Below are 17,672 nucleotides of genomic sequence, written 5' to 3' on the forward strand. Positions count from 1 at the left end.
TACTGTAAGTCAGAACAATGGCAACTTCTGAAGTAAAGGAAAATGCCCAGAAATAGAATGCTGCTCAGATTTTGTTTTGCTCAGGATGTATTTGCTATGTGCCTGTGATGCTGTTGGGAGTAAGTTTTTCATTGCACCTGCGCTTGTGCATACAACTTCGACATGGCATTTTATAGGCAGCATATACGAGATGAACTTAAATAAACATAAAATGTACACAGGTTTTACAGGAAAACACAATCAGAACAAAAAAAAAAAGAATGAAGTCCATTTTGGTGCGAAGTGGTCAAAGTGTTTATAGTATTGTTAAACAGCATGATTGAGATGATTAATGGCTAAAAGGAAGTAGCTGTTCCTGAACCTGGTGGTGTGGGATTTCAGGCTTCTGTACCTCCTGTCAGATGGTAGCTGTGAGAAGATAGCATGCCATGCACATGATGGTCTTGGTTGATAGATCTAGCTTTCTAGACGTTCCTGTGATATACTGGGCAGATTCCACCATTCTCTGCAGCTTCTTGCATATCCGTGCATTCGAATTGTAATTCCAGACCTTGATGCAACCAGCAGGACCCTTTCGACAGTGCATGTGCAGAAATTTGTTAAGTGTGTTCAGTGATGAGCTGGTATCACCTTAACCTCTAAAGAAAGGAAGGCTTTGGCTTTGGCATGCATTCCCTATGATTGCATCTCTTTTCTTGGTCCAGGGCAATTTATCTGTAATGTTAATGCCCAGGAATTTAAAAGTGCTTATTCTGTCCTCCACTGATCCAATGTAGACTGAGTTTCTTCTTTCCTCTTCCTGAAGACAACAACCAGCTCTTTAGTTTTCCAGTAAGTATATGGTTTTTGGGAAGGATTTCCTGTTTTCTGCTATTTCTTTTTGTGATTTTTGTTCTGAAATCCCTCTCAGTGCTCTGACATTGATTTCAAAATTCTTTTGAACTAATTTCTTTTTTTTGTTTAATACTGCATTATTTGTAATTCTCATTATATATACTTAAGTCTAAATTCATAATGAAAACTGCCTTTGCAAATAGTTAAGCCTATAATTATGCTTTACTGCCATGGGTGACACTATAGTTCTTCAGAATTGTACTGCAAGAAAATCTGCTGTACTTTGCTGTGTTTAATTGTATCTGTACACAAACGCTGGGATGAGTGGGTTTAAAAATGCATCAGTAGCCTTTGATCCACATAATTATGTTTCACTAAGAAAGCATTTATTTTCACTCTTCACCTGTGCAGACCTACAGGCAGCAAACTGGAAGTTCTACAGCTGATAAAATATTTCTGATAGTTTATTGCTGTAGTTATAGTCTGAACACTTGATTAATGTTCCTTTCCCGGTGGCCATCCGCTGAAACTGGAATTTCCCGGTGGCTATCTGCCAAAAGCAGGATTTCCTATCCTCATTCACGTTCTGAAATGTCGGTCCATGATCTCCTTTTTGCCACAGTGAGGCCACTCTTGGGGTGTGAAGGAGCAACACCTCATTCCGTGAGGCATGAATGATGATTACTTCTGGTAATTTTTTTTTCCTTCCCCCTTCCCTCTTCTGTTCCCCATTCAGGCTCCTTAATTTTTCTCATCACCTGCCTATTATCTCCCTCTAGTGATCCTCCTCCTTCTCTTTCCTATGGTCCAGTCTCCTCTTCTACCAGATTTCTTCATCTCCAGTCTTTATTCTTTCCCACCCTCTTGGCTTCACCAATCACCTTCTAGCTAGTCCTTCTTCCCCTCCCTCCCCCCCCCCCCCACCTTTTTATTCCTGTGTCTCCCCTACCTTTGCAGTTCTGGATTGTCAGAAAATTTCAAATAAAATTCCGTTTTCCAATTTTGGCTTGAGTTGTGGATGAGTCATCACACATTTTATTTCCATGCTCCTCTCTGTGCAGTCTGTGTCAGCTTTCCAGCAGAGAGGTTGCCATCGTTCAGGCAGGAACATAATAATTAGGAGCTGGAGTAGGACCCTCAGCCCCTTGACACTGCTCAGCAGTATAATAGTCAGACTGATTTGATTGTAACCTCAACAGTTCATTTGTTTCTTTGGTAAACTTTCAGGCCCTTGCGAATCAAGAATCTATATACTTCTGCCTAAGTGTTCACGGACTCTTTCCCCAATGGGTTGCAAAGAACTTTGCTGCTTAACTAACAAATTTTGAGAAGTGATCACTTATTTGTACTTTTTGGAATTTTTTCCTTATTTTGAAATATCTTCTGTCACCTGGACATGAGTCACTTTACACCAATTGGGGTTCAATTCCTGCAGCTGCCTGAAGGGAGTTTGTACGTTCTCCCTGTGACCGCTTGGGTTTTCTCTGTGTGCTCCAGTTTCTCTCCACAGTCCAAGCATATACGGTTAGGTTTAGTAAATTGTGGGCAGGTTATGGTGACATTTGTGGGTGGCCGCCACAATCCTCGCTGATTTGATTTGACAGAAATGAAGCATTTCACTGTATGTTTCAATATACCTGTGACAGGTAAAGCTAATTTATTCTACTTTGAATTTACTGTGATATTCTGTGGTGCTAAATAGCAACCTGGCAGATTTATTTGTTATTCAGACTATTTAAAAACTACCCATTCAATTGCTTCTCTCTCTCTCCCTTTGAGAAATAAAAGATGGTGGACAAGTTGTGGAGAAGATCCCGAGAGGCAGGATTTATGAGACATAATCTGATTAGGGATTGTCAGCATGACTTTGTCGAGGGAAGGTCATGCCTTACAAGCCAGATTGAGATCTTTGAGGATGTAACACAACATCTTGATGAAGGTAGAGCAGTGGATGTAGTGTCTATGGATATCAGTAAGGCATTTGATCAGGTTCCCCATGTGAGGCTTCAGAAAGTAATGAGGCATGGGATCCAAGGAGACCTTGCTTTGTGGATCCAAAAATGGCTTGACCACAGGAAGCAAAGGGTGGTGGTGGATGGTTTGTATTTTGCGTGGAGGACGGTGACCAATGGTGTTTTGCCGGGATCTGTTCTTGGGACCCCTCCTCTTTGTGATTTTTATAAATGACCTAGATGAGGAAGTAGAAGCGTGGGTTAGTAAGTTTGCTGATGATACAAAAGTTAGGTGTGTTGTGGATAGTCTGGAGGGCTGTCATAGGTTACAGTGGGATGTTGCTAGGATGCAGAACTGGGCTAAGGAGTGGCAGATGGAGTTCAACCCAGATAAGTGTGAAGTGTTTCATTTAGGTAGGGCAAATTTGAAGACAATATAATATTAATGGTAAGAATGCTGGCAGTGTGGAGAATCCAAGAGATCTTGGGGTCCATATCCATAGGACACTGAAAGCTGCTGTTCAGGTTGATAGTGTTGTTAAGAAGGCATATGGTGTGTTGGACTTCATCAACCATGGGATTGAGTTCAAGAGCTGAGAAGTAATGTTACAGCTATATAAAACCTTAGTTAGACCCCTCTTGGGGTCTGGTCAGAGCCTGCAGAGGAGAGGTTGACACCCTAACACAGTGGTACCAGGATAACAACCTCTCCCTCAATGTCCAAAAACAAACGAGCTGATTGTGGATTATAGGAGGAATGGAAACGGGCTTGGCTTGATCAACGTCAATGGGTTTGCAGTTGAAAGGTAGTGTCAAGTTCCTCGGTATACACATCACCAATGATCTCACCCGGACTGTACACACCGGCTTAATACAGTCTCTTCCACCTCAGTCAACTGAAGAAATTCGGTTTGGGCCCCCAGATCCTCAAGATCTTTTACGGGGGCACCATTGAGAACATACCGACTGGTTGTATCACTGCTTTTTATGGGAACTGCTCCTACCTTGATTGCTGGGCACTACTACAGAGAGTGGTATGGACAGCCCTGTGCATCTGTGGATGTGAACTTCCCTCCATTGAGGACATTTGTAGCAGCAGGTGCAGAAAGAAGGCCTGAAAGATAATCGGGGACACTAGTCACCCCAACCATAAACAGTTTTAGCTGCGTCCGTCTGGCAAACACTACTGCAGCATTAAAGCCAGGGTCAACAGCTTCTTTCTACAAGCCATTAGACTTTTAAATTCACATGTCTGTACGTTGCAATGGAGTCATAACGCAAAGATTTTTACTCCTTCACGTTGTGAGATGGATGTAAGATTTAAATAAATTCTAATTCTAAAAGCTGAAAGTTCTCTCCTTTGCATAGTATGTTAACTTGCCACACAGTACATAGAATGCAAGAACAGGCTTTTCATCCCACAGTATCTGTGCCAACCATGAAGCCAATTCATGCTGATGTCCCAGTCATTCTCTGACTGAGGAAAGAGATGTAAAGGCAGTAATTTGAAGATGTTGGGCATTTCTTTCAGCATAGTATCTAACATTTATCCTTGCATCATTATCACTAACTCAGACTATGTGGTCACTATCTCATTGCCAGCTGTGAGAGTTTACTGCTAACTGATGCATTTCTCACATTATAATTGTGGAAATGCTTCTAAGGAACATTTTCCTGTAAAGTGATTCAATACAACTACCTACAGGAAAGCTGTAAATAAGGTTGAAAGTGTGTAGAGAAAATTTACAAGAATGTTGCCAAACTTGAGTGATAGGGAAAGGTTGAATAAGGACTTTATTCCCTGGAGCGTAGAGGATGAGGGGAGATTTGATAGAGGTGTGCAAGACCTCGAAATGCAAAGATAAGTGCAAGCTGGCTTTTTCCACTGAGATTGGGTGAGAGGTCAAGGATTAAGGGTGAAAGGGGAACATGAGGGAGAACCTCTCCTCAGAAGGTCGTGAGCTTGTGGAGCTGCTGGATATGGGTTTGATTTCAACATTTAAGAAACATTTGGATAGTTATATGGTCAGGAGGGCTATGGAAGTCTGTCACCTGGGTGCAGATTGATGGAACTAGGCAGATTAATGGTTCGGTATGGACTGGATGTCCTATTTCTGTGCTGTAATGTTGTATGACTCTGACTCTGATTGGATTGCTGAATAAAAATGTGCTGCTTCAGAGATAGTTAATGTGTCAGATGGGAAAAAAAAAGAATCAAAACTTTAGGGCCAGTTCAAGCCATTTGGATGCTCTTTGCATAATTGGTTGAATGATATGAAAATCTATTCCACATAAATATTAGAGATATGAAAATTTGGAATAAAAATGTGAAATTAATTCATTGTTTTATTGACATTAGTAAAATGTCAATATCTCAGTACAACTGATGGTGGAAATTTAAGATTTCCCAGAGTAATAATTAGAACATGTGCAGATAACTTGTAAGAGTTTCATTTGTTGAAAATGAAACTTGTTTAATGTTTTTGCATATAAATGATTTGATGCAGTCTAATCAGTGTGGTGGTTTAGTTTTATAAAAATCTTCTGTATTTGCGGTAGATTTCATTAGTCTGATCTGAACCTTAAAACATTTGTAGAAGTTAATTACTGCAGCATCCATCATCAAGGACCCTCACTATCCAGGCTATGTTCTTTCTGCTGCCGTTGGGCAGGATGTAAAGGAACTTTGGGTCCCAAACCACCAGATTCAGAAACATTTATCTCCCTTCAACTACCAGGCTTCTGGATAACTTCACTCACCTCAACAGAAAACTGATTCAACAACCTGTGGACTTACTTTCAAGGACTTTACAAATCATGTTCAGAATCAGAATCTGGTTTAATATTACTGGCTTACGTCATGAAATTTGGTGTCTTTGTGGATGCAGTACAACACAATATATGATAATAGAGAAAAAAACTTGAATATTTGGATTTTTTTTGTATTTGCCCAGTTTGTGTTTTGCTTTATGTTTGTCTGTCTTTATATTTAGTTTTCTCATTGATTCCATTGTATCTACTGTGTACACCCACTAGAAAATTAATCTCAGAATTGTATATAGTGACATATACATATTTTGATAATAAATATACTTTGTACTTCAACTTAAAATAACTACAAGGGGGAAAAACTATTCAGATAGTGCCTAATGTTAGCTCTGAATCATTAGTTCTGAGGGTAGGTTTTCAATATATTCCTTAATGTTCACGGCAAGGAAGTAATCAATCATAATTTGTCTAACACACACTTGTTCTCTCCAGCTCGGTAGGCTAACACTACCAGGGAAGAATGTTGCACTGTTGGATTTGTCCCTTTGAATGCTGTGTTGTCACTTGGATGACATGTTAATCTAAGGCCCTGTCTAGCCTCTCAGATTGCTGAAGAATATCCCGAGGCACCATTTGAAGTGCCTTGGCCAATACTTATCTGTGAATTAATATCACTGAAACAGATAATCCACCTGTTATCACGTTGCTGGTTGTGGCACCTTGTTATAAGCAGAATTGATCACCATGTTCCTTTCACTACAAAGAAGCAATACTTCAAAATTAATTTATGCAACACGCACAAAATGCTGGTGGAACACAGCAGGCCAGGTAGCATCTATAGGAAGAAGCACAGTCAATGTTTCGGGCCGAGACCCTTCATCAGGAAATTAATTCTCAGCTTTGAAATGCGTTTGATGTTTCTTGAGCTCGTGAAGCAGGGTTGAACTTTCTTTTCAAAAGCAACTGCTATGAAATATAAACATTAAACTCTAGAAATGCTGACCCTAATTTTGATGCATATTGAACAAGAGTGAAATAAACTTGGACTGATTGAATAACACTGCCAATTGTGGTCTGTCTTTCCTGATCAACATTGTATCACGGATCTTTCCTTTTGCTTTTGCTTCCAAGCCTGCTTCCTGTGCAAATTAAAACTTGTTTGATTTCTAACCTTTCCCATTTCTGAAAGGGCAACTGTCTGAAGCATAAACACGAGGGATTCTGCTGTTTCTGAAAATCCCAAATAATACTCACAAAATGCTGGAGGAACTCAGCAGGTCAGACAGCATCTATGGAAAGGAAGAGAAGATGTTTTGGAAACAAAAGAAAATCTGCAGATGCTGGAAATCCAAGTAGCGCACACAAAATGCTAGAGGAACTCAGCAGGCCAGGCAGCATCCGTGGAAAAAAGTACAGTCGATGTTTTGGGCGGAGTCCTGCCAAAGGGTCTCATGAAGTGATCCTGATGAAGGGTCTAACCTGAAACGTCCACTCTTAATTCATTTCCGTAGATGCTGCTTGACCTTTTGAGTTCTTCCAGCATCTTTTACTGGTTAGACCGAAACATAAACTGTTTTCCTCTCTGTAGATGTTGTCTGAGCTGTTGAGTATTTCTAGCATTTTCTGCACTTTTTTCATCTAAGATTTCCAGAATCTTTTAAGCAACTGTTGTGAGTTTTGCTTCTTCCTTGACTAACCTCAGTTTGAAATATTGAAAGTAGTTTGTATCCCTTGGAATATTTCTCACCACTTGAGTTTCTTTGTGCCCCTTGGATCAGCTTTTTAAAATATTTATTTTTTTCCTATATTTTGTAAAGTCATTAATTTAAAATGATTCATTCTCTGGATGTGGATGGTTGTAATGAGACCAGCGTTTATTGCTCAACTCTAGTTAGCTAGTGGGTGGTAGTAACCTTTTTTGATAAATCTGAGTAGATTGCTAAAGCAACTTCACAATTCAGTTGTGTGCTAGCTGCATTAATGCGGACTGGAATTGTTTCTCAGTTTAAGTGGATAAGATGAGGTCAAAAGGGGAGTCAACATAGCCAAAAGAGGACATGAGATAGCTTTGGCTGATGGGAAAAGGGGAATTTTAAGAGATTCTATAAGTATATTAAGAGCAAAAGGGTACCTGGAGAGGGGTTAGGTTCCCTTAATTAACAATATAGTTGTCTGTGTGGAGCCACAGGAGATTGGTGACATGCATAAATATTTCCCATCAATATTTACTGTGAAGAAATAACAAGTTAAAGGAAATGAACGGTGAAGTGTTGGAACATAAGATGTGGTCCTGGTGTTCTTTAGGCATACAGTATTAGGAGCGCGGTTCCCTCTAAGCTGTGCAGTAACTGAAATGCTCCCGTGCACATAGCCTTTGTTGCCGCACAGCTGGAACAGCATGCAGCTACAAAAAGTTCAAAGGTACAATTTAATGTCAGAGAAATGGACACAATATACATCCTGAAATGCTTTTTCTTCGCAACCATCCACAAAAACAGAGGAGTGCCACAAAGAATGAATGACTGTTAAATTAACCCCAAAGTGCTCCCCAGCTCCCCCCTCCCGCGCGTAAGCGGTAGCGAGCAACAGTCCCCCTCCCCCTCCCCTGCTGCAGAAAAGAGCGTCGGCACTGCCGCCGAGCACTCTAGCGTTAGTTAAGCAACAGCAAAGACACAGACTTGCAGTTACCCCAAAGGCTTCATGTTTCACCCGGTATTCGACATACCACAGGCTCGCTCTCTCCCTAATAAGGGAGAGAGCGGTGTCTCCATTTTCCCAGTGAGCGGAGAGACATAACAACTCGCTGGTTTAAGACGTTAAAAATCCACCGCGTTGCTTTTTTTCAAGCTCTGTGCCCAAAAACTGGGCACACAGCCGCAGATATCCTGACTCCCCCGACGACACATGGGGGGGAGGTTTGTGAAATATGAAAGAGTTTCTTTGTTGTACAGTATTTCACTATAGAATTAATAAATAAATTCAAATGTATGTGATTTTTTTTCAATTTTCATTTGAAATATTCATAGTGTGCATATTACAAGAAAACCTTTGAAGTGTCACACAGTTTTCAGGCCACGTTTTAAAAAAAAAATCTTGCTCAGAGCAACGGTTGGTCCGCGCAGCTGTGAAAAAACTTAGAGGGAATGTTCATTAGTTGATAAATCCCAGGGTCGTAATATGAGGTGTGTCGGGTCAGGCCTTGTCCTGGCAGTGGAGAAGGCTGAGGGGTTGGTGTGGGAATGGGAAGAGAATTTGAAATGGCTTGCAGGTGGTGATTGAGCCTAGGGCACTAATCCATAGAACTGTAGTGAGATCCTTGAGCTGGGCTGATTAATCACCACTGGCACCAGACATCATCATTTGTGTGAGGTATGACTTTACCTTGTGATTCCAATTATCTTCAGTTTTATTGGGGTTACTTGACGTGACACTCAGTCAAATGCTGCATTGTCAAAAATAGTCTCCTCATCCTGCCTGTGAAACGATTGCTGTGGTAGATATTTGATAGAAGTCAGGAGTGGAAAGATCTTGGGCAAAACCTTGAGTGAGCAGTTTATTGGTGAATAAATGTTGCTTGATGGCACTGTCCTGATGGCTTTCATCACTTTGCTGATGATGGAAAGAAAATGCTCGTGACCAACAACATTCTAGTTTGCTAAGCAGACCGAACTACACTTTGCAGCCTCCACTCTTACGCAAGCCATGAAATGTCTATTGCCATCTTTTATGAAAGATTCATAAAACAAAAGATTTATAAATGATGTTGTTTACTGAAATTTATCTGAGCATTATTTGTGTCTCACAGGATTGAATGTTACTGAGGTGATCTTCTGTTGTGTGTAATAAGAAAATAATCAAATTAATGTAATTTGTAGATCTGGAGCAAAGTTCTCCATCTTGCCCAGAAATATTGGTTTCCTGGTTTTAGAGAAGATGCTGCTGTAAGCCTCAGAAAATTGATACCGTCATGAAATGAAATTCATCTTACAGAGTCACACTCACTCTCTGATATGAGATCAATAGCTTTCCAAAAGCCACTAACTTCACAATGAAACCTCAGACCCAGTTATCCTTTTATAAATGTATTGATTATAAGCTTACTATGCATATCCTGGTTAATATAGACTTACTACTATTCATTATTTATGCAAGTTTTATTGAAACAAATATTGATTGTGGTATACATATTGAATAACTTGATGCAGAGTGCACAGTAGAATTTATATGTTCTAGCTATTAGTAATGGATACCTTTATCAGGTAATATTAATGATTAGACATGAGTTTCTTGATTGTGAGAATAGTTGGAGCAACCTCTGACATACTAGCCTCCACAAGTAGAATCCAGAGTTTTGGAGCATCTTGGCATCAGTATATAAGCCATGCATACAAACAGCCAGGGGAATTTGGCAGGTCAGGCAAAATCTATGGAAATGAGTAAACAGTCGACATTTCGGGCCGAGACCCTTCTTCACGACTGGAAAGGAAGGATGAAGACAAAAGAATAAAATGATAGAGGGAGGGGAATGAGGTGAGCTGGAAGCTGATAGGTGAAGCCAGGTGGGTGGGAAAAGTAATGGAGAAGAAGGAATCTGATAGAAGAGTGGACCATGTGAGAAAGGGGAGGAGGGGACCTAGGGGGAAGTGATAGGGACGTGAGAAGAGGTAAAAAGCCAGAGAAGAGAATAGAAGATAAGGAAGGGGAGGGATTTTTTTTAACCATTAGGAGAATTTGATATTCATACTGTTAGGTTGGAAGCTACCCACATGGAATATAAGATGTTGCTCCTCCAATCTGAGGGTGGCCTCATCTTGGCACAAGAGGAGGCCATGGACAGGCATGTCAGGATGGGAATGCGAATGGGAATTAAAATGGTTGGCCATCGGGAAGTATCTTCTTTGGTAGATGGAGCAGTGGCACTTAACAAAGTGGTCCTCGTAGCTACCTCTGCTCCATCTGTCTAAAGCGGAACTCCTTGGTCTTCTACCTAGTCCCATTTACCTGCACCCAGATCATATTCCTCCAAGCCTCTCTTATCCAGACTTCCCTTGTTACAATTGAACTCTCATCCACAACTTTTGGCAGCTTGTTCCTCACTCATGCCATCCTCTGAGTGAAGAAGTTCCTCCCCCCTCTGATTCCCTTTTTTAAAAAAAAATTCTCTTTTCTCTAAACCTATGACCTCCAGTTCTAGTGTAGTGAGGGGGAAAAGCCTGCATGCATTCACCTTGTTATCTTTTTATAAGATCTTCTATCCTTTTCCTGTGCTCCAGGGAATAAAGTCCTAACCTATTCAGCATTTCCCTAACTCGGATCCCCAGCTGTTGGCAACATCCTTGTAAATTTTCCCTGCATTGTTTCAAACTTACTGATATCTTTGGGACATCTTAATGTTAAGAATTATATAAATGTATAGATTGTTTTTTGATAGATGACTAACAGTTTGGATTCTTTTCAGTTTAGTGGCAGAGAAGAGAAGCTATGGCTACAGACTCTCCACGTCGTTCCAGTCGTTGTGCTGGTGGAGTCGTGGTCCGACATCAGGCAGTAACGTAAGGAATTTACTTAATACTGGATTTATTTTCTGCTTGTGAAGTTTGTTGGTTTTGCTGCAATGTTTTAAAACTGTGGAATGATTATTCAAAACAAGAAAGTATCCTGTGTGTCTGGAAGCATCTGCAGAGAATTTTAATATTTCAGTTGATAACCTTCCTTCAAAAGTAGGAAAAGTTAGAATCAAACATTTGATGTTGCGGAAGAATGGGGAGTGAGGAGTGAACAGAGCGAATGTTTGTGAAAGGGTAGAGAGAAGGGGGAGAGGGTAAAATGCCAGAATTTGTTAAGAAAATAACAAATGGCTTGGACAAAGTCAACATGGATTTATGACATTGAAATTCTGTTTGATAAAATTCTAGTCCTTTAAAATTGAAACTACTTAAGGCTTGGTAATTCAAGTACTCATCCAGATTTATTAAATGTTGTGAGAATACCTGCAATTTAAGGCACTGTGTTTTAAAAAGCAATGACCCTCTAGTTGAAAATTTCATTTTTTAAATCCTCTTTAACCCCTTCTCAAAAGGATGCCAACTGGGTTGGGACCTCCGTTGTGGGGGAAAATGTTCCTAATTTTTCCCCTTGTCTATGTCCTCATTATTTTGTACATTTCTGTGGGGTTCCCTCAGCAACTTGTGCCCCAAGGAGAACAAACTCACCCTCTGCATTCTTTCAACACAACCAAGACATTTTATCCCAGGCAGCATATTGGCCTGCATCCATGTCCTCTGCTTAGAGTGCCAACCAGAATAGCACACAGCTATAGCTTGACCAATGTTTTATAAAGTTGTACCATGTTGTGCTTTACGACCCAGCTAAGAAAGGTCAGCGCTCCATGAACTTTGTTCATCTCGTTACTACTCTTGTGCTGTTACACTTGGGAGTCTATGGACTTTGTACTGTTTTCTCTATTCTACAATACTCCTAGGGCTCTACAATTCCTCTCTTTAAACATTTTAGATCCAGCATTTCCTTCTCCTTTTTTTGTTCCCAGAGCAGTTAATTTCTGCCTTCTGTCTGTTTGACTGTGTTCATTATTCCCATTGTGTCTCTCAGAAATTTGTCTTCATACTCAATTATGGTATATTGCTTCAACAACTCAAAGGAAGACACAATAAAGGTAGTCAAATGTAAGGCTAAGTCTCCAGGTTGTCTTTCTGGCAGCCCTTTTCCCTTTATTTTCTCTGCTTGACTGAAATGGATGCCTCAGTTAATATATTAAGTACATATTGAATGGGTAATTTATATAGTTCATAATAACTATCAATTTGTATTTAGCTACAGATCCATCTTCAGCACATTCTGACACATCCTTTTGGTTGACGTGTGACATCTACATAAATTAACCATGAGTGCCTGAAATAGCATTTTACTTACCAGTGGCATGTCCAATTAGTAATTCATTCCTTTTCACTGAGAAATTTTTTGGGCTATTTATCTATTGGTGCCAAAATTGGTAATTGTAGTTATTTCTAGATCAATCTACCTATATGCCGAGTCCCAATCGAATAAAAGAAAATATATGGGAATAACGTTCCTTTTAAGAGATGAAATAAGTCTAGTAAATTGTGACATGGAACATAAGAGTTTATAAAGTGCTTTGAACTTGTTAGTTAGCATGAATACTTAACAGTACACTGCATGGCAGGTGTTCACCTGTTCTAGGGTGGTTTTGTATTGCGTTTGTTTTTTTTTAGTGGTTTTTCAGAATGTTCCCCCATGTGTGATTTCTGGCAATGGTATTAAAATGGATTTGATCCAGCTGTGCTGGGAAATAGCACCAGACCAAGGGTTCCCAACCTTTTTTATGCCATGGACCAATACCATGGGGTCTGTGGATCCCATGTTGAAAACGCCTGCACTAAGAAATGGATGAACTGGAGGGAATTCCCACAAGAACGTTAGTATTAAGATCAACCTCTTGAAACTGTTCCATCATCAGAAAGGGCTTATGGAATATGATCTTTGGTTTCCAATTCATCTTCTAGCTGGTTTCCCATACTGGAACCTCCTGTCTCTCAAAAAATCTCTCAATCTTCAGAAGGCTCAGTTGGCAGAGTCCTAGGAACAGACGTAGTGGAGGCAAAGACATTGAGAAAAGGGAGTAGCTTTTACAGAATGGGGGCTTCCTCCTCCTGCTATGGTTACTTTACTTAGTTGCCTTTGATATTTTGAGTGATGAATATACCATTGTTTCTGCTTCAGGATGTGGGGTTTTCTTGTTGTACCGTTTATTTAAGTCAAATAAATCCTTCTCTGTGAATTGATCTCAGTCCCTTTGGCCAATAGGTGGTGCATTCTACAGTTTTATTGCTCTTCTACTCTGAATTCTGGAATTGTACAGACTTTGCAGCATTTATTTTGCTTCATTATTTATCTGGCCTACCTGAATTCAGAAGTTTAGGAACAGTAAATACCCTTCAACCATCAGGGTCCTGAATCAGTATGGATTACTTCAACATTGAACTGATTCCACAATCTACAGACAAAAGAAAATCTGCAGATGCTGGAAATTCGAGCAAGACACAAAAATGCTGGAAGAACTCAACAGGCCAAGAATCACTGAGGAAAGGAATACATTTGCAGTCCTGCAGATTTTCTCTGTTTTTGTGACTGACAAACAGTGACCGACTATGGCCAGAGTGGACTATGGTCACAAGTAGAAGCTGGCTACTTGATGTGTTGAATTTATTTTGTGTATGAAGGAAAACCTTATGATCGCAAGCTCAGGTTGGGTGATGTCAGGCCAGCTTGGTACTCTTTGCACAAAACACAGTTTAGCAAGTGTTTTTCCCATCTGTGGTAGAGTGCACCCAGGACAAAATTCTCTGAACGGTAGGGTTAATGATGATAGTTGGATTGAATATGAAGAAGCTGTATATCCTAGAGGTAAGGTTTGGATTGGCTGAGGCTATGGGTGGTTGAAGCTTACATTTTGATTTTATACCCAAGCAATCATCACTTCCAAGGCCCATTGTCATTGTCAATTAATTAATGCTAGTGCGCCCAAGTCAATTGCTGTTTAAGTGGTTGTCAGAGTCTTTGGGGCCACACATAAAATTCAAGTTCAGTTAGGTTACATGAATTTCAAGTTGCTGGTGGTAGGATTTATTGAACAATGAAAGGACAGTCCATAAAGTTAAGGAATGGGAAAACAACAACAGGAAGGTAGTACAGTGTCACACCTGATAGAGCTGCTGTCCAATGGTGTCAGAGCCATATTCTATCCTGACCTTTTGGAATTTGTGCATTCTTCCTGTGCATTTGTGCGTGGGATTCCTCTTGATGTTCCCACTTTGCAAAGATTTGCAGATAGCTAGGTTAATTGACCATTGTAACTTGCTCCTAATGTGGGTGTGTGAGTGGTAGAACCATACCACCACAATGTGGGATGTTATTTTTGGTTGGCCTGTTCTCCTCTCCTTTCCTCTTGCTCAAAGGTGAAAGAAACAGAGAGATATACTGCTGTAACAGCAGTATAGCATGAGAAATTTTGATCGAAATCACCAAATAACCTGAAATAAAACTATAAAACTGTCTGGAAAGCATGCTTGTAAAGTAAAGATTTTACAGATTTGTCACATGTGCATCAAAACCTCCAGTGAAATGCATCCTTTGAGTCAACGACCAATGCAGTCTGAGGACTCTGAGGACAGTGACTCTGAGGACAGTGACAGTGCAAGTATCACCATGCAGCCAGCACCATCATAGCATTCTCACAAACTACTAATCTGTACACGTTTAGAAATGCGGGAGGAAACTGGAGCACCCAGAGGAAACCCATGAGGTGACCGGGAGAACATGCAAACACCTTCTCAACAGCAGTGGAATTAAGCCTGGATTACTGATCTGTAGAGTGTTATGCTAACCACTAAAGTGTATATATAAAAAAGGAACAATATTTTTCAGATGAGCATTTCTGTTTATTAGCCAAGAATATACTGACGGTGGGAGGAAAGGGCTGTTTAACTGACAGCCAGGAATCATCCAATGGGTTTTCATGCAGAGAATGGTTACGATCAGGAATGCTCTTTACAGGATTGAAAGTGGAAGCAGACTCAATCATGACTTTTAGAATGGAACAGGGTAATTAGAAAGAACTGATGTGGGGAGAGTGGGGTTGGGGGTTAGTGTGATGAAACTAACTGATTGCTGTTGCATAGAGCTAGCATCGGTGATGGGCTGAAATGACACTTTCTGTGTTGTGGAATTGGCATTCCTGTGTATTGATCCATAACCTCTTCTTTTTCCAATTAACTTGGGAACGCAGTGTGTCATGAAGATGAGTGATTTGGGTGAAGAAACAGGGCGGTTGGTGGTAGAAGGTCATTTGATTTAAAAAAAAAATAAAAAAATCTGAATTCAGCAATGTATACAGAATGAACTCAGTAGGTCAGGCAGTGTATGGTACATGGTGGGGAATAAACAGTCAATGTTTTGAGCCAAGACCTCTAATCAGGAATGAATAAACATTGACTGTTTATTCCCCTCCATAAATGTTGCTTAACCTGATGAGTCCCTCCAGCATTTTGTGTGTGTTGCGCTGAATTTCCAGCATCTGCAGAATCTGTTTATGAATTGTATTCAACCAGATTTGGTGACCTTATGTGTAAAATTCACCACCTCTTCCCCTTGCTTTAGCTGCTGAAACAAAACCTTCCACTCATTTTCAGATTATACTTGTGTGAATCTGAGGTAACTATGAGTTCTGCCATGAAATATTTTTGTTTATTTTCAGGGAACAGTCATATATGGAGAGTGTTGTTACCTTTCTGCAAGATGTAGTCCCTCAGGTAAGTGCCAAAGGTGTGCAGATTGTTGATCGGTTCACTTCTCTACTGTACATGCAACAGTATTTCTTGGATAAGTGCTTACAAAAAGCATGGCAATAAAAAAAACAGATAAAGTCTAAAAGCATCTGAAAACGGAGAGGAAAAGGGAAGGCTCACACTAAAGTAGCATCATTTAGGACAGCTTAAGTGCTTAACAGCTACAAAGATGAAAGCATATTTGTAAACCAGAAATCACAGACGTATTTTCTATTTTTATTGTAATTGTAAACAGAACACACAAAAAATTCCCATTGATATCAACCTGATAATCACCACGTGATGATATTTTAGTTAGATCATAAGACAATAAGATATAGGACCAGAATTAGGCTATTTGGCCCATTGAGTCTGCTCTGCAATTCCATCATGGCTAATTAATTATCCCCTTCAATCCTATTCTCCTGCCTTCTCTTCGTACCCTTCAATGCCCTTAATAATCAAGAACCAGTCAACTTCTGCTTGAAATGCACCCAATGATTTGGCTTCCACAGCTGTTTGTGGCAATGAATTTCATAGATTCACCACCCTCTGGCTTAAGGAATTCCTTCTCAGCTCTGTTCTAAAGGGGACATCCTTCTTTTCTGAGTCTGTGCCCTTTGGTCCTAGAATCTCCCACTTTTGGAAACATCTTCTCCATGTCCACTCTATTCAGGCCTTTCAATATTCGATAGGTTTCGATGAGCTGTCTCCATTCTTTTAAACTCAAACAAGTATAGGTCCACGAGTGAATCTGCAAATGCTGGAAATAAATAAAAAACACAAAATGCTGGCAGAACTCAGCAGGCCAGACAGCATCTATGGGAAGAGGTAATAACGACATTTAGGGCCGAAACGCTTCATCAGGAGAGAAGTAACATGGGATGGTCGAGGGGGGATAAGAAGTGGGGGGAGGGATAAAGTAGAAATATAGGTCCAGATGATTATGCTGTTTGAGATGTAAAAATCCATGATAAAAACTCCTTCACTGATCTTCAGAATTATGCCACAGCATTTAAAAAACTCAATTGATGACATATGAGGCATTTTTTTAATACCTTTTCAAAAATACCAAGCTTTAAACTGCAGCATTATCTTAGTGTTTAGTGTCTTTAGTGTTCCTAGTTTTAAGTTAAGTGATGGGGTGGATATACTTCTCTACCAAAGGAGATACAAGACGCTTCTTCCCTCTGCTAGCCTGCAGGTCACCCTTGGGCAAGGTGTAGCACCTGCTTAGCCCCCTGATCAGGGTCATGTGAAGCCATGGGAGCTGGTGGTGGATGGTCGTATGAGCAGTTGGTGCAGATCCCAAGTCCTGGTTGTGTGACCACTGATACCAGGCGGACGATGTCTGAAGAGAATTGATAATGGCTGGGGTTACCCATCTCATAAAGGCACTGCCTAGAAGAAGGCAATGGCAAGCTACTTCTGTAGAAGAATTTGCCAGGAATGATTACGGTCATGAGACCATGATCGCCCACGTCATACAACACAGTGCATTCTGATAATGATGAGTTTTAAGTTGGTGTCTCTGGCTTCAGCTGTCTGTCTCTCTTATCCTCTTTACCTCTTCTTTTAAGATGCTCTTTTCAACCTTTTACTGAGTTTGTCAAATTTTGTTTGATGATACTCATCTGAGGCACCTTGGAATATTTTACCATGTCATAAAATATGATAGAAAAATGGAGGACTATGTAGGAGAGAAGGGTGAGATTGATTTTAGAGTAATTTAAAAGGCCAGCACAATATTATGGGC

The 17,672-nt window shown here is 40.3% G+C and overlaps 1 protein-coding gene across 5 annotated transcripts in view; it reads left to right on the forward strand.

Moving 5' to 3' along the window:
- Positions 1-17,672, forward strand: part of bcas3 (BCAS3 microtubule associated cell migration factor) — a 928,098-nt gene that overhangs the window by 3,319 nt on the left and 907,107 nt on the right. For 4 of the 5 annotated variants that reach the window (XM_073053122.1, XM_073053127.1, XM_073053125.1 and 1 more), the window contains exons 2-3: positions 11,014-11,107; positions 15,847-15,901. In XM_073053122.1, the coding sequence (XP_072909223.1) occupies positions 11,037-11,107; positions 15,847-15,901 (126 nt within the window). In that variant the 5' untranslated portion in view covers positions 11,014-11,036. The remainder of the gene's footprint in view (positions 1-11,013; positions 11,108-15,846; positions 15,902-17,672) is intronic. The other variant, XM_073053124.1, reaches the window with a different exon arrangement.

This window comes from Hemitrygon akajei, chromosome 8, assembly GCF_048418815.1.
Source record: "Hemitrygon akajei chromosome 8, sHemAka1.3, whole genome shotgun sequence".
NCBI classification, from domain to species: domain Eukaryota; kingdom Metazoa; phylum Chordata; class Chondrichthyes; order Myliobatiformes; family Dasyatidae; genus Hemitrygon; species Hemitrygon akajei.